The sequence below is a fragment of the Anolis sagrei genome, chromosome 2, assembly GCF_037176765.1.
Source record: "Anolis sagrei isolate rAnoSag1 chromosome 2, rAnoSag1.mat, whole genome shotgun sequence".
Classification (NCBI taxonomy): Eukaryota; Metazoa; Chordata; class Lepidosauria; order Squamata; family Dactyloidae; genus Anolis; species Anolis sagrei.
The window spans coordinates 302,655,535-302,680,076 of record NC_090022.1 but is presented as its reverse complement, the minus strand read 5'-3'; the positions used below and the strand labels follow the sequence as shown (position 1 = coordinate 302,680,076).

Here is a 24,542-nt window from a genome sequence, read left to right as displayed (position 1 = left end):
AAAGACCCCCCAACCCAATTTGCAAAGGCACTGAATGGGGGAGCAGGAGGAGAGAGATACAGACCCCCCCCCATTAAGATCCATGTCCTCCATGTAACTCCAGACCCCGCCCCAATTCAATTTGGGGGTCCACAAGCCAAAGACCCCCAACCCAATTTGTGAAGGCACTGAATGCACAGAATGGGGGAGTGGAAGAAGAGACAGACCCCCCCATTGAGATCCATGGCCTCCACATAATCCTAGACCCCCCTCAACTCAATTTGGGGGTCTGCAAGCTGAAGATCCCCAACCCAATTTGCAAAGGCATTGAATGGGGGAGCAGAAGGGAGATACAGACCCCCCCCCCCATTGAGATCCATGTCCTCCACGTAACCCCAGACCCTCACCCTGCAAGTCAATTTGGGGGTCTGCAAGCAAAAGACCCCCAACCCAATTTGCAAAGGCACTGAATGCACAGAATGGGGGAGTGGAAGGAGAGACAGACCCCCCCCCCCATTGAGATCCACGGCCTCCACATAATCCTAGACCCCCCCAACTCAATTTGGGGGTCCACAAGCCAAAGACCCCTAACCCATTTGCAAGGGCACTGAAGGAACAAAATGGGGGAGCAGGAGGAGGGAGATGCAGACCCCCCCATTAAGATCCATGTCCTCCACATAACCCCAGATGCCCCCCCCAACTCAATTTGGGGGTCCGCAAGCCAAAGACCCCCGACCCAATTTGTGACTAAATGCACAGAATGGGGAGGGGGAGGAGAGAGATGCAGACCCCCCCCCCAATTGAGAGCCTTGTCCTGCACGTAACCCCAGACCCCCCCAACTCAATTTGGGGGTCGCAAGCCAAAGACCCCCAACCCAATTTGTGAAGGCACAAAATGGGGGAGCAAAAGGAGAGAGATGCAGACCCCCCCCCCCTTTAAGATCCATGCCCTCCCCAACTCAACAAACAGACAGAGTAAGGCACTTGGAGGTCTTTTGTGGCCGGAGGGGAAGAGGGGGAGTGGTCACTGCAGAAGCATCCATGGAAGGAAAGAGGGAAGGAGGGACGGACTGACAGATGGACAAAGAGGAGAAGGTGGGGGGGTCCGGCAGTGGTGGGGGTCCGGCAAAGTGAGGAGGGGTCTCAAAGGGAGGTGATGTCGTTCAAGGCATTGTCCAGCTCCTCGCTGATGGCTTTGTACTTCATCTTCTGGGCATAGACCTCGTCTGTTGTGGTTGTTGTTGTTGGGGGAGGTGGGGGGGGGGGGAGTGAGGCAGAGTCCAAGCAGAGAAGTGCCAGGGGAGGGGGTTCCGAAAAGGGGAGGGGGTGCGAAATGAGAAAAGAGCGAAGGTGAGGGGAGTGAAAGAGGAAGGAAGTGAGGCCAGGGAAAGAAGGGCTTCTGGAGGGGCAGTCCTCCCCACTCTCCCCCCCCCATCCCTCAATAGCAGCCCCCTCCCCAAAAAAGCAGAGGGACCCCTCACCTTCCAGGTCGTCAATGGTTTTCTCCAACTTGGCCACGGACCTCTCTGCAAACTCCGCTCGGGTCTCGGCCTGGGAAGGAAGGAGGAAGGCAAAGCAGTGTTTAATGGGGAGGGTCTGCACTGCACCTCTGCCAGCTTCACAACCCCCTCCCCATTTGGTCTCCATTCTGAGTTCTCTTGTGGAATAATAATAAGCATCATCATTGTCGTCATCATCATCATCAGGTGCAGTGCCTCAAGACCTTGGCACTGCCAGGCCATCAAATGCTAATCAAGGTGGTCAGTTGAAACATTCACACCTAGCTCCAGAAGACAAGAGTCCTTTGTCCCACCCTGGACATTCCACAGATATATAAACTCACTTTCCTAGTTCCAACAGACCTCACTCCCTCTGAGGATGCTTGCCATAGATGCAGGCAAAACGTCAGGAGAGAATGCTAGAGGCACTGCCAGGCCATCAAATGCCAATCAACGTGGTCAGTTGAAACATTCACACCTAGCTCCAGCAGACAAGAGTCCTTTGTCCCACCCTGGTCATTCCACAGATATATAAACTCACTTTCCTAGTTCCAACAGACCTCACTCCCTCTGAGGAGGCTTGCCATAGATGCAGGCGAAACGTCAGGAGAGAATGCTAGAGGCACTGCCAGGCCATCAAATGCTAATCAAGGTGGTCAGGTGAAACATTCACACCTAGCTCGAGCAGACAAGAGTCCTTTGTCCCACCCTGGTCATTCCACAGATATATAAACTCACTTTCCTAGTTCCAACAGACCTCACTCCCTCTGAGGAGGCTTGCCATAGATGCAGGCGAAACGTCAGGAGAGAATGCTAGAGGCACTGCCAGGCCATCAAATGCTAATCAAGGTGGTCAGGTGAAACATTCACACCTAGCTCGAGCAGACAAGAGTCCTTTGTCCCACCCTGGACATTCCACAGATATATAAACTCACTTTCCTAGTTCCAACAGACCTCACTCCCTCTGAGGATGCTTGCCATAGATGCAGGCAAAACGTCAGGAGAGAATGCTAGAGGCACTGCCAGGCCATCAAATGCTAATCAAGGTGGTCAGTTGAAACATTCACACCTAGCTCGAGCAGACAAGAGTCCTTTGTCCCACCCTGGTCATTCCACAGATATATAAACTCACTTTCCTAGTTCCAACAGACCTCACTCCCTCTGAGGATGCTTGCCATAGATGCAGGCAAAACGTCAGGAGAGAATGCTAGAGGCACTGCCAGGCCATCAAATGCTAATCAAGGTGGTCAGTTGAAACATTCACACCTAGCTCGAGCAGACAAGAGTCCTTTGTCCCACCCTGGTCATTCCACAGATATATAAACTCACTTTCCTAGTTCCAACAGACCTCACTCCCTCTGAGGATGCTTGCCATAGATGCAGGCAAAACGTCAGGAGAGAATGCTAGAGGCACTGCCAGGCCATCAAATGCTAATCAAGGTGGTCAGTTGAAACATTCACACCTAGCTCGAGCAGACAAGAGTCCTTTGTCCCACCCTGGTCATTCCACAGATATATAAACTCACTTTCCTAGTTCCAACAGACCTCACTCCCTCTGAGGATGCTTGCCATAGATGCAGGCAAAACGTCAGGAGAGAATGCTAGAGGCACTGCCAGGCCATCAAATGCTAATCAAGGTGGTCAGTTGAAACATTCACACCTAGCTCGAGCAGACAAGAGTCCTTTGTCCCACCCTGGACATTCCACAGATATATAAACTCACTTTCCTAGTTCCAACAGACCTCACTCCCTCTGAGGATGCTTGCCATAGATGCAGGCAAAACGTCAGGAGAGAATGCTAGAGGCACTGCCAGGCCATCAAATGCTAATCAAGGTGGTCAGTTGAAACATTCACACCTAGCTCGAGCAGACAAGAGTCCTTTGTCCCACCCTGGTCATTCCACAGATATATAAACTCACTTTCCTAGTTCCAACAGACCTCACTCCCTCTGAGGATGCTTGCCATAGATGCAGGCAAAACGTCAGGAGAGAATGCTAGAGGCACTGCCAGGCCATCAAATGCTAATCAAGGTGGTCAGTTGAAACATTCACACCTAGCTCGAGCAGACAAGAGTCCTTTGTCCCACCCTGGTCATTCCACAGATATATAAACTCACTTTCCTAGTTCCAACAGACCTCACTCCCTCTGAGGATGCTTGCCATAGATGCAGGCAAAACGTCAGGAGAGAATGCTAGAGGCACTGCCAGGCCATCAAATGCTAATCAAGGTGGTCAGTTGAAACATTCACACCTAGCTCGAGCAGACAAGAGTCCTTTGTCCCACCCTGGACATTCCACAGATATATAAACTCACTTTCCTAGTTCCAACAGACCTCACTCCCTCTGAGGATGCTTGCCATAGATGCAGGCAAAACGTCAGGAGAGAATGCTAGAGGCACTGCCAGGCCATCAAATGCTAATCAAGGTGGTCAGTTGAAACATTCACACCTAGCTCGAGCAGACAAGAGTCCTTTGTCCCACCCTGGTCATTCCACAGATATATAAACTCACTTTCCTAGTTCCAACAGACCTCACTCCCTCTGAGGATGCTTGCCATAGATGCAGGCAAAACGTCAGGAGAGAATGCTAGAGGCACTGCCAGGCCATCAAATGCTAATCAAGGTGGTCAGTTGAAACATTCACACCTAGCTCGAGCAGACAAGAGTCCTTTGTCCCACCCTGGTCATTCCACAGATATATAAACTCACTTTCCTAGTTCCAACAGACCTCACTCCCTCTGAGGATGCTTGCCATAGATGCAGGCAAAACGTCAGGAGAGAATGCTAGAGGCACTGCCAGGCCATCAAATGCTAATCAAGGTGGTCAGTTGAAACATTCACACCTAGCTCGAGCAGACAAGAGTCCTTTGTCCCACCCTGGACATTCCACAGATATATAAACTCACTTTCCTAGTTCCAACAGACCTCACTCCCTCTGAGGATGCTTGCCATAGATGCAGGCAAAACGTCAGGAGAGAATGCTAGAGGCACTGCCAGGCCATCAAATGCTAATCAAGGTGGTCAGTTGAAACATTCACACCTAGCTCGAGCAGACAAGAGTCCTTTGTCCCACCCTGGTCATTCCACAGATATATAAACTCACTTTCCTAGTTCCAACAGACCTCACTCCCTCTGAGGATGCTTGCCATAGATGCAGGAGAAACGTCAGAAGAGAATGCCTCTAGAACATGGCCATATAGCCCGAAAAAACCTACAACAACCCAGTGATTCCAGCCATGAAAGCCTTCAACAATACATCAAAATAATAATAATTTTAAAAATTAAAAGGGAATGTTAGATGGCCATCTGTCGAGAGAGTTTTGATTGTGCCTTTTTGCAATACTGTATCTGAAAGCATGGAAGGGCTCTGGGCTCCCTGGCACGCAGCCCCCTCCCCAAAAAGAGTCTCCAGAAAGGAAGCAGTAAGGAAACAGACCCCTGCTGCTCCTTTTCAATCTCCACCCTTTTGCATCTCTGGTAGATATTAAAAAATCAGATTTTATAGGTTATTTCACCGAGTTCCACCATCTGCATTTAAGAGAAGCAACATGTGGAAGGAGAGAAGGATGAATATGGCTTTTGAACAGGAGACAGGCCTGGAAGGAAAGTTATCACCATGTTGGCCACTGCTTCTGTTGTTACTGCCGTTCCTCTCAAAAGGGGAAAGTGGAAGGAAGGAGGGACGGAAGGAAGGAAAGAAGGAAGGAAGGAAGCAAGGACGGAAGGAAGGAAGGAAGGTAGAAAGAAGGAAGGGAGGGAGGGAGGGAGGGAGGGAGGGAGGGAGGGAGGGAGGAAGGAAGGAAGGAAGGAAGGAAGGAAGGAAGGAAGGAAGGAAGGAAGGAAGGACAGAAGGAAGGAAGGGAGGGAGGAAGGAAGGGAGGAAGGAAGGAAGGAAGAACAGAAGGAAGGAAGGAAGGAAGAACAGAAGGAAGGACAGAAGGAAGAACAGAAGACAGAAGGAAGGAAGGAAGGAAGAACAGAAGGAAGGAAGAAGGAAAGACAGAAGGAAGGACAGATGGAAGGACAGAAGGAAGGAAGGAAGGAAGGAAGGAAGAAGAGGGAGAGAAGGAGAAGGAGCAGGGAAGGGGAAGGGGAAGGGGAAGGGGAAGGGGAAGGGGAAGGGGAAGGGGAAGGGGAAGGGGAAGGGGAAGGGGAAGGGGAAGGAAGGAAGGAAGGAAGGAAGGAAGGAAGGAAGGAAGGAAGGAAGGAAGGAAGGAAGGAAGGAAGGGAAATGGGGCCAAGATCTCCCTTTCGGAGTGGCTGGTCAACAAGGACAAGGGACTCAAGTTCCATCCACACTGTAGAATTGATCTACTTTCACACCACATTGACTGGCAAGGCTGAATGCTATGCAACCCTGGGAGTTGCAGTTTCACAAGGTCTTGAAGGTTCTCAGCCAAAGGGTGCTGTTGCCTCGCTAAGCCAAAACTCCAGGGCACCAGAGCATTGAGACCCCTTCTACACCGCCATATAATCCAGATTATCAAATCAGATATTCCACTTTATCTGTTTTGAACTGGATTATCTGAGTCTACATTGCCAGATAACACAATTCAGAGCAGATAATCTGGATTTTATATGGCGGTGTAGAAGGGCCCAGAGTCATGGTAGGTCAAGTGATGTTAAACTGCATTAATTCAACAGTGTAGAGGCAGCATAAGAGACCGGAAAGGCAGAAGAGGGCTCATGTACAGTGGGACCTTCCTTCCTGGCATCATCATCATCATCATCATCATCATCATCATTATTATTATTATTATTATTATTATTATTATTATTATTATTATTAGAAACACAACAAGATCACTCTGCTGGCTGTTGTATTGGATCCCATGCCAGACCCTCCCCAAGTATCTAGGACTGTGTGATGTATCGGTGAAAGATGCATGCAGATTTCAGTAGGGTGGCCTTTCTCAGCGCCAATTGTGTTTAAGTGCAGGCCAAGGTCTTGAGGCACTGCACCCAGTGTGCCCATCACCACTGGGACCCCCTTGACTGGTTTGTGCCAGAGTCTTTGCAGTTCGATCTTTAAATCCTCACATCGTGTCAGCTTTTCCAGTTGTTTCTTTGCAATCCTGCTGTCACCTGGGATTACAGCATCGACAATCCATACTTTGTTTTTTAACACGATTGTGAGGTCAGGAGTATTATGCTCCAAAACTCTGTCTGTCTGAATCCAGAAGTCCCAGAGTAGCTTGACGTGTTCATTCTCTGTAACTTTTTCCGGCTTGTGATCCCACCCATTCTTTGGCGCAGGCAGATGGTTTTTGTGGGACAAGTTCCAATGAATCATCTGAGCAACAGTGTTGTGCCTCTGCTTGTAGTCTGTCTGCGCGATCTTCTTGCAGCAGCTGAGGATGGGATCTCTTGTTCCATCTGCTTCCTTGAAGTCTACACTTGAGATGTGTCATAGACTTTTCAGTTCTGTCTTGGATGGCCTTGGTTCGAATGGCTTGTTCTTGGGCTGCCGGAATCAGGCCCTCCTCCGTCTCCTTTTTCAGAGTCCCATTTGTGAGCCACAGCCATGTTTTCTCTTTGTCCATTTGGCTCTCAATTTTTATTTATTTATTTATTTATGTATTGACTTTGCTTCTATACGGCTGTATCTCAAGCCCGAAGGCGACTCACGGCAGTTCACAAACAGTAAAAACAGTAGAAACAGCAGTGGTTCCATACAACATATAACAATTGACTTAACACATTATCCATAAATTACCAATAAGCCATTACAATGCACAATTATTACAAAAAACAACCGTACCCAATCTTCTCATCATCCAAGCGTAGTCCAGGTTCGTCGTCCATTGTTCCATTCCTATGTTCCATTACCAGATTGCACTAAATTACTCAAACGCCTGCACAAACATCCAGGTCTTCACCTTTTTGCGGAGTACCATTAGAGATGGTGCTAGTCTAATGTCCGTAGGAAGGGCGTTCCACAGCCGAGGAGCCACCACCGAGAAGGCCCTATCTCTCGTCCCCGCCAGCCGAGCTTGAGAAGCAGGCGGGATCGAGAGCAGGGTCTCCCCGGAAGATCTCAAACTCCTGGTGGGTTCATAGGCAGTGATGCGGTCAGTTTTTCCCAGGAATTGTCCAGGGAGAGAGAGCCTTCTTTGGCCAGTTTTCTCTTCTGCTCTGGATTGTGTTTTGACGGTATTCCCTCTTTGTCTTTTGCACTTGAAGCAGTTTCCTACTCTTGATTTCCCTCAATGTTGGTTCTCAACTGTCTCTCCCATCATCTGCCAGGGTGTGTTTCTCTTCTTCTTTTCCTGTTTGTTTCCCTTGCAGAAGCCCTCTTCTCTCTGCCTCCTGATTTTCTGGGCAGGTCAAGTGTATCAGCATAACTACGCGGGTGTCATGAGGAGTGGATTGTCATCGGTTTTCTTGTTTTTCTTCCCAGATCATCCAGCTCTGCTTTCGTCCAGTTCACAATCCCAGCAGTGTATTATTATTATCATTATTACTATTATTACTATTACTATTACTATTATTATTATTATTATTATTATTATTATTTTACTGACACAAAAGCACAGTATGTCACAGCAAACGAGATCTCTATGTTGGATTGCGTATCACAAAATCACAAGTCAAACCCTTCCCAAGTGCCTAGGACTGTGTGTTGTCTTTTCGAGTTTTGAACTTCCTGACTGTGAGAGCCGTTCAGCAGTGGAACTCTCTGCCCCGGAGGGAGTGTGGTGGAGGCTCCTTCTTTGGAAGCTTTTAAGCAGAGGCTGGATGGCCATCTGTCGGGGGTGATTTGAATGCAATATTCCTGCTTCTTGGCAGAATGGGGTTGGACTGGATGGCCCAGGAGGTCTCTTCCAACTCTTTGATTCTATGATTCTATGAGTGATGCGCGCAGATCCAAGTCAGGAGGCCTTTTGCAGTTGACTGATCGTGATTTTGTCGATGTCTATTGTTTCCAAATGCCGGCTGAGATCTTTTGGCATGGCACCCAGTGTGCCCATCACCACTGGGACCACCTGGACTGGTTGATGCCACCAGAGCCTTTGCCGTTCGATGTTGAGGTCTTGATAGCGGCTGAGTTTTTCCTGTTGTTTTTCCTCAATGTGACTGTCACCTGGAATGGCGACATCAATAATCCAGACTTTTTTCTTTTCCACAATCGTGATGTCTGGCGTGTTGTCTTCCAAAACTTTGTCAGTCTGGATTCAAAAGTCCCACAGGATTTTTGCGTGTTCATTTTCCATGACCTTTGCGGGTTTATGATCCCTTTACCAGTTCTTCACTCCTGGCAGGTGGTCCTTGTGACATAAGTTCCAGGAAATCATCTGGGCCACAGCGTTGTGCCTCTGTTTGGAGTCCATCTGTGTGATTTTCTTGCAGCAGCTGAGGAGATGGTCCATGGTTTCATCCGCTCCCTTGCACAGTCTGCATTTTGGGTCATCCGCTGATTTTTCAATCCTGGCCTTAATAGCCTTGGTTCTGATGGATTGCTCCTGGTCTGCAAGAACCAGACCTTCTTCTGTCTCCTTCTTCAGGGTTCCATTTGTGAGCCATCTCCAGGTCTTCTCCTTGTCAACTTTTCCTTCAATCTTCTCAAGGAACTGCCCATGCAAGGCTTTGTTGTGCCAGTTGTCAGCTCTGGTTTGCAGTACTGGGCTATTATTATTATTATTATTATTATTATTATTATTATTATTGATAGAATCATAGAATCAAGAAGTTGGAAGAGACCTCATGGGCCATCCAGTCCAACCCCATTCTGCCAAGAAGCAGTCCAACCCCCAGCCAAGATACACAACAAGATTAGTACACAGCAAACAAGATCACTCTGCTGTCTGTTGCATATTATTATTATTATTATTATTATTATTATTATTATTATTATTGCAGTTTTATGCTTATTATGAAACCCTTGCATGACCCCCTCACAGCACCCAAATCGAGGGGCGAGGAGACCCCTCGTCCATCAGCCACTTACCTCCTTGAGTTTGTCTGTCAGCAGCCGGATCTCCTCCTCGTATTTGTCCTCCTTGGTGGAGTACTGGATGGGGAGAGGGAGATGGTTGAGTGCCCGCCCTGTGCCCCTTCCTCTCAGACCACCACCCCATCCCAGCCATAGAGCTCCATTACAGCAGCACATCTGCACCTGCGCACAGGTGCACACAGGTGCGCCTGGCCCCCCGTACCTTGTTGGATGGGGAGAGGGAGACGGTTGAGTGCCCACCCTGTGCCCCTTCCTCTCAGAACCCCCATTCCCTGTCCCCGTCCCATCCCCAGAGCTCCATTGCAGCAGCACATCTGCACCTGCGCACAGGTGCACACAGGTGCGCCCGGCCCCCCATACCTTGTCGGATGGGGAGAGGGAGATGGTTGAGTGCCCACCCTGTGCCCCTTCCTCTCAGACCACCACCCCGTCCCAGCCATAGAGCTCCATTACAGCAGCACATCTGCACCTGCGCACAGGTGCACACAGGTGCGCCCGGCCCCCCATACCTTGTCGGATGGGGAGAGGGAGATGGTTGAGTGCCCACCCTGTGCCCCTTCCTCTCAGACCACCACCCCATCCCAGCCATAGAGCTCCATTACAGCAGCACATCTGCACCTGCGCACAGGTGCACACAGGTGTGCCCGGCCCCCCATACCTTGTCAGATGGGGAGAGGGAGATGGTTGAGTGCCCACCCTGTGCCCCTTCCTCTCAGACCCCCGTTCCCCCAACCGTCCCATCCACAGAGCTCCATTGCAGCAGCACATCTGCATCCAGGTGCATCCAGGTGCACACAGGTGCGCTCGTCCCCCCATACCTTGTCGGCCTGGGCCTCCAGGGACTTGAGGTTGTTGGTGACAATTTTCAGCTCTTCCTCAAGGTCCCCACATTTACTGAGAGAGAGGAAAGGAAGGAAGGAAGGAAGGAAGGAAGGAAGGAAGGAAGGAAGGAAGGAAGGAAGGAAAGAGAAAGGGAGAAAGTGTTGAGAGCACAGAGCAACAGCCCCAAAGGAAAGGAAGGGGTCCTTGGTGGGAAAGGGAAGAGCGTCAAACTCCCACTTAACGCTTTTAGCGCAGGCCTGGGCCAACTTGGGCCCTCCCTCTAAGTATTTTGGATCAGAACTGGGACTGTTCAGGACTCAGACTCCATTTTAGGCGTCAGTAGAAACAAAACGTAGATACTCCATTAGACTCCCAGAATATCAAGATGTTGCTGTTGATTCCAAGAAAGGTGCCTTGTGATTACATCTGGGACTATTCAGAACTCAGACTCCATTTTAGGCGTCACATGAAACAGAACATAGAGACTCCATTGGACTACCGGCTGTTAGGAATTATGGGAGTTGAAGTCCAAAATACCTGGAGGGAGGGCCAAAGTTGGCCCAGGCCTGTTTTAACGTAAGCAACTCTTGGTGTGTCAACATCTCCTTACAGATATTGGCGAGTGGGGGTCTCGGAAGGGGAAAGAGCCTTGAAGCCTGGAGGGGAGGGGCTGCACCCCCATAGTTTGTGCACCCCCATAGTTTGAGCCCTCTTCTCCTCCACTGGGCCCCTTCCAAACAGCACTGCATGGGGAACCTCTTGAATGGGGAGGGGTCTTTGATGGTGCAAGGAGCCCATGACCCACGGATGGACAGGTATAGGGCAAGGGGCTGCTGAAAGCAGAAGGGCAGAGGCTTCCCCAGATGGGGGGCAAAAGGCAGGCGTAGCAAAAGGGGGTTCAGCAAAGAGGACAGAGAGCGAGAGGGAGAGACAGAGGCAGGGAGGGAGGGGGGCACTGTGGCCCCCCTCGGAGGTACCTCTTCCTCTGCAGCCATCAGGGATTTGAGGGCCTGATCCATAGTGCGGAGTTCCTCTTCGAGCTGCCTGACGCGGCTGGGGAGGCAAGCGGGGGGCAGGACGGGTCAGCTCCAGAATGGGGGGCAAGTGGAGCTGTTCAGTACCCTCTTATCCCCCCCCCCCCCAAAGTGTAAGCCCTAGAGATATGTGTGGGAATCAAACCTCTGGAGAGGCTATACCTGTCGGAAATCACAACCTTCTCCAAGCCTCCACTCGTAATTTGTTTGTATATAGTTCAGATTGCTTACAGTACTGTATATGTATGTATTGGTATGCAGTTTTCCTTAACTCTATGTTGTGGGAGGGGCTGTAGACCATCTGAGCAGAACTGGGACTGTTCAGGACTCAGACTCCATTTCAGTAGAAATAGAACGTAGAAACTCCATTAGACTCTCAGAATGTCAAGATGTTGCTGTTGATTCTAAGAAAGGTGCCTTGTGTTCACATCTGGGACTATTCAGAACTCAAGACTCCATTTTAGGCGTCAATAGAGGACTCAGACTCCATTTCAGTAGAAACAGAACGTAGAGACTCCATTAGACTCTCAGAATGTCAAGATGTTGCTGTTGGTTCTAAGAAAGGTGCCTTGTGTTCACATCTGGGACTATTCAGAACTCGACTCCATTTTAGGCATCAATAGAGGACTCAGACTCCATTTCAGTAGAAACAGAATGTAGAGACTCCATTAGACTCCCAGAATGTCAAGATGTTGCTGTTGATTCTAAGAACGGTGCCTTGTGATAACATCTGGGACTATTCAGAACTCAGACTCCATTTTAGGCGTCAGTAGAAAGAGAACGTAGAGACTCCATTAGACTCTCAGAATGTCAAGATGTTGCTGTTGATTCTAAGAAAGGTGCATGGAGATCACATCTGGGACTATTCAGAACTCAGACTCCATTTTAGGAGTCAGTAGAAACAGAACATAGAGACTCCATTATACTCCTCAGAATGTCAAGATGCTGCTGTTGATTCTAAGAAAGGTGCCTTGTGATCACATCTGGGACTATTCAGAACTCAGACTCCATTTTAGGAGTCAGTAGAAACAGAACATAGAGACTCCATTAGACTCTCAGAATGTCAGGATGTTGCTCTTGATTCTAAGAAAGGTGCCTTGTGATCACATCTGGGACTATTCAGAACTCAGACTCCGTTTTAGAAGTCAGTAGAAACAGAACGTAGAGACTGCATTAGACTCTCAGAATGTCAAGATGTTGCTGTTGATTCTAAGAAAGGTGCCTTGTGATCACATCTGGGACTATTCAGGACTCAGACTCCATTTTTAGGAGTCAAATAAACAGAACATAGAGACTCCATTAGGCTCTCGGAATGTCAAGATGTTGCTGTTGATTCTAAGAAAGGTGCCTTGTGATCACATCTGGGACTATTCAGGACTCAGACTCCATTTTTAGGAGTCAAATAAACAGAACGTGGAGACTCCATTAGGCTCTCGGAATGTCAAGATGTTGCTGTTGATTCTAAGAAAGGTGCCTTGTGATCACATCTGGGACTATTCAGGACTCAGACTCCATTTCAGGAGTCAGTGGAAACAGAACGTAGAGACTCCATTAGACTCTCAGAATGTCAAGATGTTGATTCTAAGAAAGATGCTTTGTGTTATTTGCTCAGAGAAACTACTCAAATCCTATCTGTAACTGGATTGATATGCAAAGTACCTGTATGCTGAATGCATGAAGTTTGTGAGTAAACTATGTTATTTTCAACAAAGACTACTTATTTTTGTCTCTTGATGGCATGATATAGATCAAGATGTTCTAAAAGAGAGTAGGTGTTTTTGGGAAACTAAAATAACACTTCTGAAACTCTGCTGTTTTTTGTGCATTGGCATGTCTTTGTTCCCAACAGTCGAAAGAGATAACTAGGCATATAAGTCTAACAACTGAGAAACCTAATTGCCTTGCATAAATGCTAGTGAATATGTACCACTAAGGAAAAGGTTGGCTCAAGCAAATTTTTAACTCTTCTCAGGAAGATACTTTCCAAAAGGTTACGATCTCCAACAAGGCCATTCCTTTCCAAAAGGTTATGATTATTCCAAATAGTGTGAATGCCAATGAATCTCCAACAAAGTCACACTTCCAAAAGCCTGTGTGGAGATTCCTGGTTTTCCCAAATGGTTATGAATATCCATTTTCCAAAAATACTTCCAAGTGGGGAGGGGGCTCTTCCAATATGTCCGCAAGAGACCCACGCTGGTCAACCCCTGGACGGAGAAATTGGGCCTCTTCTGCCACATGCCAAGTGAACCAAAGAGATGAGACACCTCCAACCCTCGCTTGGTGTTGAGCAAGGAAGGCCCCCCACCCAGAGGACCCCACCAGCAACGGAGAGGGGCCAAAAAGCCACATTGGGGTCAAGGGAGGCTTCCTGGTACAGGTAGACCCGCCACCACTCACCTCTCAGCGACCTCTGCCCGTTCCTCAGAGCGCTCCAGGTCTCCCTCTAGAATGACCAGCTTCCGGGCAACCTGTCAGGAAAAGCAGAGTCCAGGGTCAACAGGGAAAAGGTCCAGAGGCAACACAGCCGCCCCCCCCCCCCCAACTTGGTTCCTTGCCCACCCACCCTTTGCACTCAACAGACCTCCTCGTATTTGCGGTCAGCCTCCTCCGCAATGTGCTTGGCCTCCTTCAGCTGCATCTCCTGGAGCTCCATCTTCTCCTCGTCTTTCATGGCACGGTTCTCGATGACCTTCATGCCTCTGGGGGAGAAGGGGGACACCAATGGGTCTAGACCAGCTCAAGGGACTGCCCAATTTGCGGCCAGAGGTCCCCCCCCCCCCCGACCAATGCAATGGGGATGGGCTTGGTGGCCATGCAAGCAATGTGTGCTGAGTTTGCTGGATGAATGCCCACTGCTGTTGCAACTCCAAAACAACCCCATGTCTTATCCTTGATTCGCTTTCAAGCCTTTCCAGTTCTTGTTCACTCCATCGTGTTTCTCCCTTTGGTCTCTGTCTGTCCTGGTCACTTGAGGCTGACCACAACACAGCCCTAGAATCAGGGCTCTCAAAAAGCATTGGACCTCATCTGCCATAATCCGCACCCAATGTGGCCACTGGCCAGGAAGCATTACTTGGAACCAACTGTGGCATGAAAAGGATGGGAACCCTTGGTAAATCAATTGTATGGTTTCCTAGCTGTATTTATTATTTACTAGCCGTCCCCTGCCACGTGTTGCTGTGGTCCAGTCTGTGTATATGTGTTTTTTTGAGTGTATATGTGTATTTATGTGGTTATGTGCATATGTTGTAATGTAATGTATTTTTTTATTTTATTTTTTGCTTTTTTAAAGTGTCTTCCACTGTGTTTTTTGGTGTTGTAATGAGTGATGGTCACTCGTTAGCCTGATAGGTGAATTGTGTCCAAATTTGGTGTCAATTCGTCCAGTGGTTTTTGAGTTCTGTTAATCTCACAAACGAGCATTACATTTTTATTTATATAGATTTAAAACATTTATATTCCGCCCTTCTCACCCCAAAGGGGACTCAGGGTGGAGCACAGCATAGATACAACAAACATTCAACATTCAATGTATGACTGTGCTCTAGCATCATCATCATCATCATCATCATCATCATTATTTGAAGCACAACAAGATGAGTACACAGCAATCATGGTCACTCCACTGGATGTTGTATTGGATCACAAGTCAGACACTTCTCAAGTGTATTGTCGAAGGCTTTCGTGGCCGGAATCACTGGGTTGTTGTAGGTTTTTTCGGGCTGTATGGCCATGTTCTAGAGGCATTCTCTCCTGACGTTTCGCCTGCATCTATGGCAAGCATCCTCAGAGGGAGTGAGGTCTGTTGGAACTAGGAAAAAGGGTTTATATATCTGTGGAAGTCAGAGATTTCCCAAGTGTCTAGGACTGTGTGATGTATCAGCATATAATGCGTGCAGATCAGAGTAGGTTGGCCTTTTGCAGCTGACCGGTGGTAATTCTGTCAACGCCGATTGTGTTTAAGTGCAGGCCAAGGTCTTTAGGCACTGCACCCAGTGTGCCGACCACCACTGGGACCCCCTTGACTGGTTTGTGCCAGAGCCTTTGCAGTTCAATCTTTAAATCCTCATCTTGTGTCAGCTTTTTCAGTTGTTTCTCTTCAATCCTGTTGTCACCTGGGATTGCGACATTGACGATCCATACTTGGTTTATTTTAAAATGATTGTGAGGCCAGTCTTGTGCTCCAAAACTCTGTCAGTCTGAATTTGGGAGTCCCAGAGTTGTTGTTGTTGTTAATTATTATTTGATACACAACAAGATTAGTACACAGTAAACAAGATCACTCTGCTGGCTGTTGTATTCAGTCGCACACTGGTCACTTCCCAAGTGTCTAGATATTATTATTATTATTATTATTATTATTATTATTATTCTGACACAAAAGCACAGTATGTCACAGCAAACGAGATCTCTATGCTGGATTTCGTATCACAAAATCACAAGTCGAACCCTTCCCAAGCGTCTAGGACTGTGTGATGTATTTTCGAATGCTGTGCACAGATCCAAGTCAGGTGCCTTTTGCAGTTGACAGATCGTGATGTTGCCGGCTGAGATCTTTTGGCACAACACCCAGTGTGCCCATGACCACTGGCACCACCCTCACTGGTTGATGCCAAAGCCTTTGCCGTTCGATTCTGAGGTCCTGATAATGGCTGAGTTTCTCCTGTTGTTTTTCCTCAATGCGATTCTCACCTGGAATGGCGACATCAATCATCCAAACTTTTTTCTTTTCCACAATTGTGATGTCTGGCGTGTTGTGTTCCAAAACTTGGTCAGTCTGGATTCGAAAGCCCCACAGGATTTTTGCGTGTTCATTTTCTGCTCCCTTTACAGGCTGATGATCCCTTTACCAGTTCTTGACTCCTGGCAGGTGGTCCTTGGGACAGAAGTTCCAATGAATCATTTGGACCACAGAGTTGTGTCTCTGTTTGTAGTCCATCCATGCGATTTTCTTGCAGCAGCTGAGGAGATGATCCATGGTTCCATCCGCTTCCTTGCACAGTCTGCATATTGGGTCATCTGCTGATTTTTCAATCCTGGTCTTAATGGCCTTGGTCCTGATGGCTTGCTCCTGGTCTGCAAGAACCAGGCCTCCTTCCGTCCCCTTCTTCAGTGTTCCATTTGTGAGCCATCACCAGGTCTTCTCCTTATCAACTTTTCATTATTATTTTTATTTTTATTTTATTTATTTATTTATTTATTTATTTATTTATTATTTAAACTTATATGCCGCCACTTCCTTCCCTGTGGCTCGGAGCGGCTTACAAGAATAGCTAAAATCTAACAAAGTTTAAAAGCCATTTAAAACAATTTAAAAACAACAGTATCAAACATTAAAAGCCTGTCGAAACAGGTATGTCTGACATGCCCTGCGGAAAGCTGGTAAGTCCCGCAGGGCACGAACTTCAGGTGGCAGAGCATTCCAGACTGATGGCGCCACTGCTGTGAAGGCTCTGCGTCTGGTTGCCATTAGACGCAAGGTCTTGACACTGCGGACTTCCAATAGATCTTGGTCCTCAGAGCGGAGGGATCTCTGGGGTTGGGAGGGGGTGAGACGATCCCTCAGATACATTGGCCCCAGACCATGCAAGGCCTTAAAGGTGAGTACCATCACTTTGAAAGTGATCCGGTGCTCAATTGGTAACCAATGCAGCTGGAGTAAGATTGGTGTGATGTGGCATCTCATCGGAATTCCCGCAAGAAGCCGAGCAGCTGCGTTTTGTACCAACTTGAGCTTCCGAATCACCGACAGAGGGAGGCCAATGTAGAGGGCATTACAGTAGTCCAGCCTTGAGATGACCGTGGCCTGGATCACCGTAGCTAGGTCGTCCCTGGACAGGGAGGGGGACAGCTGTCTAGCCTGCCGCAGGTGGAAGAAAGAAGGCGGTTTTGCTCACAGCGGAGACCTGGGCCTCCATCCTCAGCAGAGGGTCCAAAAGGACTCCCAGACTCTTTACCAATGATGACGGGTTGTTGTAGGTTTTTCGGGCTATATGGCCATGGTCTAGAGGCATTCTCTCCTGATGTTTCACCTGCATCTATGGCAAGTATCCTCAGAGGTAGTGAGACCTCATCCTGATGTTTTGCCTGCATCCCCAGGCAAAGCATCAGGAGAAAATGCTGCTAGAACTCATTGGCCATACAGCCCAGAAACCACACAACACCCAAGTGATTCTAACTGTGAAAGGCTTTGACAATACATAGAAACATTTACAACTGGTTGCAGGAGAGATGTCTCTCTACCAGCTCCTTGACTGACATGGGGGTGGGCAAGGAGCAGGACCCCCCCCCCCCTTGGGATGCCCCCACCCCCCTCCCAGGGTCTCAGCGGACCCCCTCCCCATTACACATACCTCTCGCTCTCATCCGCCATCTTCTCGGTCTCCTCCAGCTTCTGCAGAGCGGTGGCCAGGCGCTCCTGGGCCCGGTCCAACTCCTCTTCCACCAGTTGGATGCGCCGGTTCAGGGAGGCCACATCGGACTCTGCCTGCAAAGCAAAGCAAGGGAGTTAGAGTGGGAATGTGCATCAGTCAGCAGGAGAGTGCGTTGGACCCCGTTGAGCCCACCGTCCCTTGAGATGAGCCACCCAACAGCCTTCCCATTAGGCACATGGCACTGGGCATTCCCACCCTGCAGCCAGAGAACCGCAGTGAGAAGCCTAGGCACAGAGATGGAAGGAACCCGTTATCCAGATGCAAGGACGGAGGGCCAAGATACGCAAAACAGACATTACAAAACGAGAAATCCTTCCAGGAAAGATGGAGATTTGTAAAACTTAGCGGACATTGGATGTGAGGTTTGCAGAACTGTTTCCATAGTTGTGTATGTTAGTCTTAGTGTGTTAGGCTTGTGTATTTGCTTTTGATTTAGTTTCATAAGATGTAGTAGTGGCTAGGGTCAACTTGGGCCCTCCTTCCAGGTGTTTTGGACTTCAACTCCCACCATTCCATAGCATTGAGGAGTCAAGGCGAACTGCAGCCTGAGCTCTGCGAGTGCAGCATTCTTCCCACAGTATACACCAAGTGGAAGTCCAAAACACCTGGAAGGAGGGCCCAAGTTGGCCCATGCCTGGGCTAGTCAGGTAGCTGTTTAGTGTTTGCAGTATATACATATAACAAAGATCTCTTTTTTGGTACTGTCTTTATGGCAAGCTCTTTAACCTCAGCAGACTGAAAGCCAAAACCAAGGACACAACAACATCTGTTATAGAACTCTAATATGCTGATGACAACGTCGTTTGTGCACATTCAGAAGAAGACCTACAGAAGCATATAAGAAGCTCGGCCTGTCATTGAACTTCGAGAAAACCAAAATGTTGTTCCAGCAGACACCAACCAACTCTAAAAACCTTCACAGAAGCATACGAGAAGCTCAGCCTGTCATTGAACTTCGAGAAAACCAAAGTGCTCTCCCAGCAGTCACCGGCCGATCCCTCCCCAATGCCAGAAATACAGCTTAATGGTGTCACATTAGGAAACGTTGACCATTTCCACTCCCTTTGCAGCCACCTCTCCACCAAAGTCAACATTGACACTGAAATACAACACCGCCTGAGCTCTGCGAGTGCAGCATTTTTCTGAATGAAGCAGAGAGTGTTTGAGGACTGGGACATCCGTAGGGATACCAAGGTGCTTGTTTATAAAGCCATTGTCCTCCCAATGCTGTTAAATGTCTGTGAAACGTGGACTGTTTACAGATGTCACAGGCAACTCCTGGAATGATTCCATCAGCGCTGCCTCTGAAAAATCCTGCAAATCTCTTGGGAAGACAGGTGTGGAAATGTCAGCGTGCTGGAAGAAGGAAAGACCACCAGCATTGAAGCGATAATCCTCCACCATCAACTCCACTGGACCAGCCACGTTGTTCAGATGCCCGACCACCGTCTCCCAAAGCAGTTGCTCTATTCCGAACTCAAGAACGGAAAATGGAATGTTGGAGGGCAAGAAAAGAGATTGAAAGATGGGCTCAAAGCCAACCTTAAAAACTCTGGCATAGACATCGAGAACTCGGAAGCCCTAGCCCGTGAGCACTCTAGCTGGAGGTCAGCTGTGACCAGCAGTGCTGCAGAATTTGAAGAGGCACGAATGGAGGGCCAAAGAGAGAAACGTGCCAAGAGGAAGGCGCGTCAAGCCAACCCTGACTGGGACCGCCTTCCTCCTGGAACCTGATGTTCTCACTGTGGGAGAAAAGGTAGGTCAAGAATAGGCTCCACGGTCACCTACGGACCCACCGCCAAGACACCGCATCTGGAAGACCATCAACCTCAAGCTACAGGGATCACCTAAGTAAGTAAGTAAGTAAGTATTCTTTCTTGACAGCTGAATACAAATTAGCCTTTTAAAAAGAACACTGTAGCAAAACTGAGTTACTTTTCAGGAGTCACTGTTGAGAGGCCCAATGGGCTGGAGGGGGAAGGGGTCTGTTTCTTGCCAGCCCTCCTTCTCCTTTTCCTAAGGCTCCCAAGGGACCTTTGCAGCACATGTGTGCATGCCTGCACATGCATATCTCCACATCTCCATGCGCCTCACAATCTCTGCAGGGCTTCGAGCGTCATCGCAAGACTTGTGGGAGAAATGGAAGGAAGAGGGAAAGGCTCCTATCCTGCCCCATCGCTAAATCCTATGGGATGGATGTGTCGTCCCCCCTCCACAATTTCCTGCATTCTATTATGGAGATGGCTTCCCTCCTTTGCCTGGGGGATCAAGCTGAGTTACTTTTCGGGAGTAACTTTCCAAGGGTCCAATGGCCTGGAGGGAAAAGGGGCTGCTTCCCACAGGCCCTTCTTCTCCTTTTTGTTGAAGGCTCCCAAGGGACTTTTGCAGCAGATATGTGCATGCATGCATATGCACGTGCCATCTCCGCATGTGCATACACCTCACAATCTCTGCAGGGCTTCAAGCGTCAACGCAAGACTTGTGGGAGGAAATGGAAGGAAGAGGAAAAGGTTCCTATCCTGCCCCATTGCTAAATCCTACGGGATGGATGGTCCCCCACCCCCTCCCCAATTTCCTGCATTCTATTATGGAGAGGGCTTCCCTCCTTTGCCTGGTGCAGAGCCAGCCAAAGCCCGACTGGCAGGAGCTGCGTCTACACTGCAGAATGAATGCAAATGGGATGCTGCTTCAATTGCCACAGCTTAGTGCCGAGAATGCTCCAATACTACAACTCCCAGGATATTGTAGCATTGAGTCATGATGGGGAGAGTGGTGCCAGACTGCATTCATTCCACAGTGCAGATGCACCCGTGCGCAAGGAAAAGTCTCCCAGTGCAGGAGGGGGCTGTGCTTCTCATGGCTCAAGCCGAGTTACTTTTCAGGAGTAACTTGAATGGCCTGGAGGGAGAAGGGGGCTGTTTCCTGCAGGCCCTTCTTCTCCTTTTCGCTGAAGGCTCCCAAGGGACTTTTGCAGCAGATGTGTGTGTGTGTGTGTGCATGTATACACATGTGCATGCACTTCACAATCTCTGCAGGGTTCCGAGCGTCAACGCAAGACTTCTGGGGGAAAATGGGAGGAAGAAGAAGAGACTCCTACCCTGTCTCGTCCCTAAAACCCTGCATGCATACGCATGTGCATCTCTGCATGTGCATGCACCTCACAATCTCTGCAGGGTTTCGAACATCATCGTAAGACTTCTGGGAGGAAATGGAAGGAAGAGGCTCCTATCCTGCCCCATTGCTAAATCCCATGGAATGGATGCACCCCCCCCCCCCCAAAATTACCAGTATTTCATTATAGAGACGGCTTCCCTCCTTTGCCTGATGCAGAGCCAGCCAAAGCCCAACTGGCAGGAGCTGCATCTACACTGCAGAATGAATGCAAATGGGATGCTGCTTCAATTGCTACGGCTATGGAGCCATAGCGAGGCACCGGCACTCTTGGGCAGAGAATGCTCCAAGACTACAATTCCCAGGATATTGTAGTGTTGACTCATCGTGTGGAAGTGGTGCCAGGCTGCATTCATTCCACAGTGCAGGTGCACCCGTGTGCAAGGAAAGGGTGCCCAGTGTAGGAGGAGGGGATCAAGCTGAGTTACTTTTCAGAAGTAACTTTCCAAAGGCCCAATGGCCTGGGGGGGGGGGAAGAGGGCTATTTCCTGCAGGCCCTTCTTCTCCCTTTTGTTGAAGGTTCTCAAGGGACTTTTGCAGCAGGTGTGTGTGTCCATGCATGTATACACGTGTGCATGCACCTCACAAACTCTGCAGGGTTCCGAGCTGGGAGGAAATGGAAGGAAGAGGAAGAGGCTCCTGCCCTACCCCATCGTTAAATCCCATGGGATGGATGCCCCCCCCCCCCATTACCTGTATTTCATTATAGAGATGGCTTCCCTCCTTTGCCTGGTGCAGAGCCAGCCAAAGCCCAACTGGCATGGGCTGCATCTACACTGCAGAATGAATGCAAATGTGATGCCACTTGAATTGCCACAGCTTAGTGCCCAGAATGCTCCAATACTACAACTCCCAGGATATTGTAGCATTGAGTCATGGTGGGGAAAGTGGTGCCAGACAGCATTCATTCCACAGTGCAGGTGCACCCGTGCGCAAGGAAAGGGCGCCCAGTGTAGGAGGAGGGGAATCAAGCTGAGTTACTTTTCAGAAGTAACTTTCCAAAGGCTTAGAGAGAGAAGGGGGCTGTTTCCCACAGACCCTTCTTTTCCTTTTCGTTGAAGGCTCCCAAGGGACTTTTGCAGCAGATGTGTGCATGTGCATGCATGCATGCATGCATGCATACGCATGGGCATCTCTGCATGGGCATGCACCTCACAATCTCTGCAGGGCTTCAAACATCAACGCAAGACTTCTGGGAGGAAATGGAAGGAAGAGGAAGGGGCTCCTGCCCTGTCCCATCCCTAAATCCCATGGGATGGATGCACCCCCCCCCCTTCCTGACTTCCTGTATTCCATTATAGAGATGGCTTCCCACCTTTGCCTGGTGCAGAGCCAGCCAAAGCCCAACTGGCAGGAGCGTCAACTCAAGACTTCTGGGAGGAAATGGAAGGAAGAGGCTCCTATCCTGCCCCATTTCTAAATCCCATGGAATGGATGCACACACACACACACACCCCAATTTCCTGCATTTCCGAGCATCAACGCAAGACTTCTGGGAGGAAATGGAAGAGGCTCCTATCCTGTCCCTAAATCCCTGCATGCATATGCATGTGCATCTCCGCATGTGCGTGCACCTCACAATCTCTGCAGTGTTTCAAGCGTCAACACAAGTCTTCTGGGAGGAAATGGAAGGAGGAGGCTCCTATCCTACCCCATTGCTAAATCCCATGAAATGGATGCACCCCCCCCCCAATTTCCTGCATTCCATTATAGAGAAGGCATCCCTCTTATTGTCGAAGGCTTTCATGGCCGGAATCACTGGGTTGTTGTAGGTTTTTGTGGGCTATATGGCCATGTTCTAGAGCAGGGGTCAGGAACCTTCGGCTCTCCAGGTGTGGTGGACTTCAACTCCCACAATTCCTTGAGGCTCGGCATTCACCCCAAAGGCTTACCTTGGCCTCAAGGAATTGTGGAAGTTGAAGTCCACCACACCTGGAGAGCTGAAGGTTCCCCATGCCTGTTCTAGAGGCATTCTCTCCTGACGTTTCGCCTACATCTATGGCAAGCATCCTCAGAGGGAGTGAGGTTACAACCTCTGAGGATGCTTGCCATAGATGCAGGCAAAAACGTCAGGAGAGAATGCCTTTAGAACATGGCCATATAGCCCAAAAAAACCTACAACAACCCGATGGCTTCCCTCTATTTCCTGGTGCAGACCCAGCCAAAGACCAACTGGCAGGAGCTGCATCTACACTGCAGAATGAATGCAAATAATTATAATTATAAATACCTCGCCACCATCTCCCCAAAGGGGACTCAGGGCAGCTTACATAAGGCCAAGCCCAGTAGTGCATTATCACAAAATAAAACCAAGAACACAAAACAAACATCATAATAAAGTAAATAAAACATCAGAATACAATAAAACAGTGCAACAGTATGATTCTGGCCCAGATTACCTGTCCAAACGTATCTCCTGCTATGAACCATCACGTAGCTTAAGATCGTCAGGAGAGGCCCTGCTCTCAATCCCACCACTCTCGCAAATGCGGTTGGTAGGGACAAGAGACAGGGCCTTCTCGGCAGTGGCTCCCTTTCTGTGGAGCTCTCTTCCTAAAGACATCAGGTTGGCCACCTCCCTCCTCTCCTCCATAAGACAATTGAAGACCTGAATTAGGGGCTAGGCATTCGACTAGAGCAGTGCTTCTCAACCTTCCTAATGCCGCGACCCCTTAATACAGTTCCTCATGTTGTGGTGACCCCCAACCATAACCCTAACATTATGAATCGCCATGTAAAGAATGATCTGCCACATGTGCTTTCATTCACTGGAGCAAATTTGGCACAAATACCCGGTATGTCCAAATTTGAATACTGGTGGGGTTGGTGGGGGGATTGATTTCGCCATTTGGGAGTTGTAGTTGCTGGGATTTATAGTTAAACTATAAACAAAGAGCATTCTGAACCCCACCAACAATGGAATTGAACCAAAGAACTCCCATGACCAACAGAAAATATTGGAAGGGCTTGGTGGGCATTGACCTTGAGTTTGGGAGTTGAAGTTCGCCTATATCCAGAGAGCACTGTGAACTTAAACAATGATGGATTGGGACCAAACTTGGCACAAATACTCGATATGCCCAAATGTGAAGTGGTGTTGGGGGAAAACAGACCTTGACATTTGGCCATTGTAGTTGCTGGGATTTATAGTTCACCTATATCCAGAGAGCACTGTGGACTCAAACAATGATGGATCTGGACCAAACTTGGCACAAATACTCAATATGTCCAAATGTGAACACTGGTGGAGTTTGGGGAAAATAGACCTTGACATTTGGGAGTTGTAGTTGCTGGGATGTATAGTTCATCTACAATCAAAGAGCATTCTGAACCCCACCAATGATAGAATTGGACCAAACTTCCCATAATGAGCCTCCATGACCAACAGAAAATACTGTATTTTCTGATGGTTTCTGGCGACCCCTCTGACACCCCCTCATGACCCCCCCCCGGGGTCCTGACCCCCAGGTTGAGAATCACTGGCTTACAGGGGGAAGGGGGCTGTTTCCCGCAGGCCTTTCTTTTCCTTTTCGTTGAAGGCTCCCAAGGGACTTTTGCAGCAGACGTGTGCATGTGCATGCATGCATGCATACGCATGGGCATCTCCACATGTGTATGCACCTCACAATCTCTGCAGAGATTCGAGC

The 24,542-nt window shown here is 48.9% G+C and overlaps 1 protein-coding gene across 12 annotated transcripts in view; it reads right to left on the bottom strand.

Moving 5' to 3' along the window:
• The window catches only part of LOC132766800 (tropomyosin beta chain), a 57,437-nt gene that overhangs the window by 8,190 nt on the left and 24,705 nt on the right, over nucleotides 1-24,542 (bottom strand). For 4 of the 12 annotated variants that reach the window (XM_067464718.1, XM_067464716.1, XM_067464715.1 and 1 more), the window contains 6 exons: nucleotides 17,644-17,777; nucleotides 13,872-13,989; nucleotides 13,688-13,758; nucleotides 10,250-10,325; nucleotides 9,426-9,488; nucleotides 1,461-1,530 (listed from right to left, as the gene is read on the bottom strand). In XM_067464718.1, the coding sequence (XP_067320819.1) occupies nucleotides 1,461-1,530; nucleotides 9,426-9,488; nucleotides 10,250-10,325; nucleotides 13,688-13,758; nucleotides 13,872-13,989; nucleotides 17,644-17,777 (532 nt within the window). Of the gene's footprint in view, nucleotides 1-903; nucleotides 1,206-1,460; nucleotides 1,531-9,425; nucleotides 9,489-10,249; nucleotides 10,326-11,230; nucleotides 11,307-13,687; nucleotides 13,759-13,871; nucleotides 13,990-17,643; nucleotides 17,778-24,542 lie in introns of those variants that run through there. The other 8 variants (XM_060761118.2, XM_060761114.2, XM_060761125.2 and 5 more) reach the window with 5 other exon arrangements.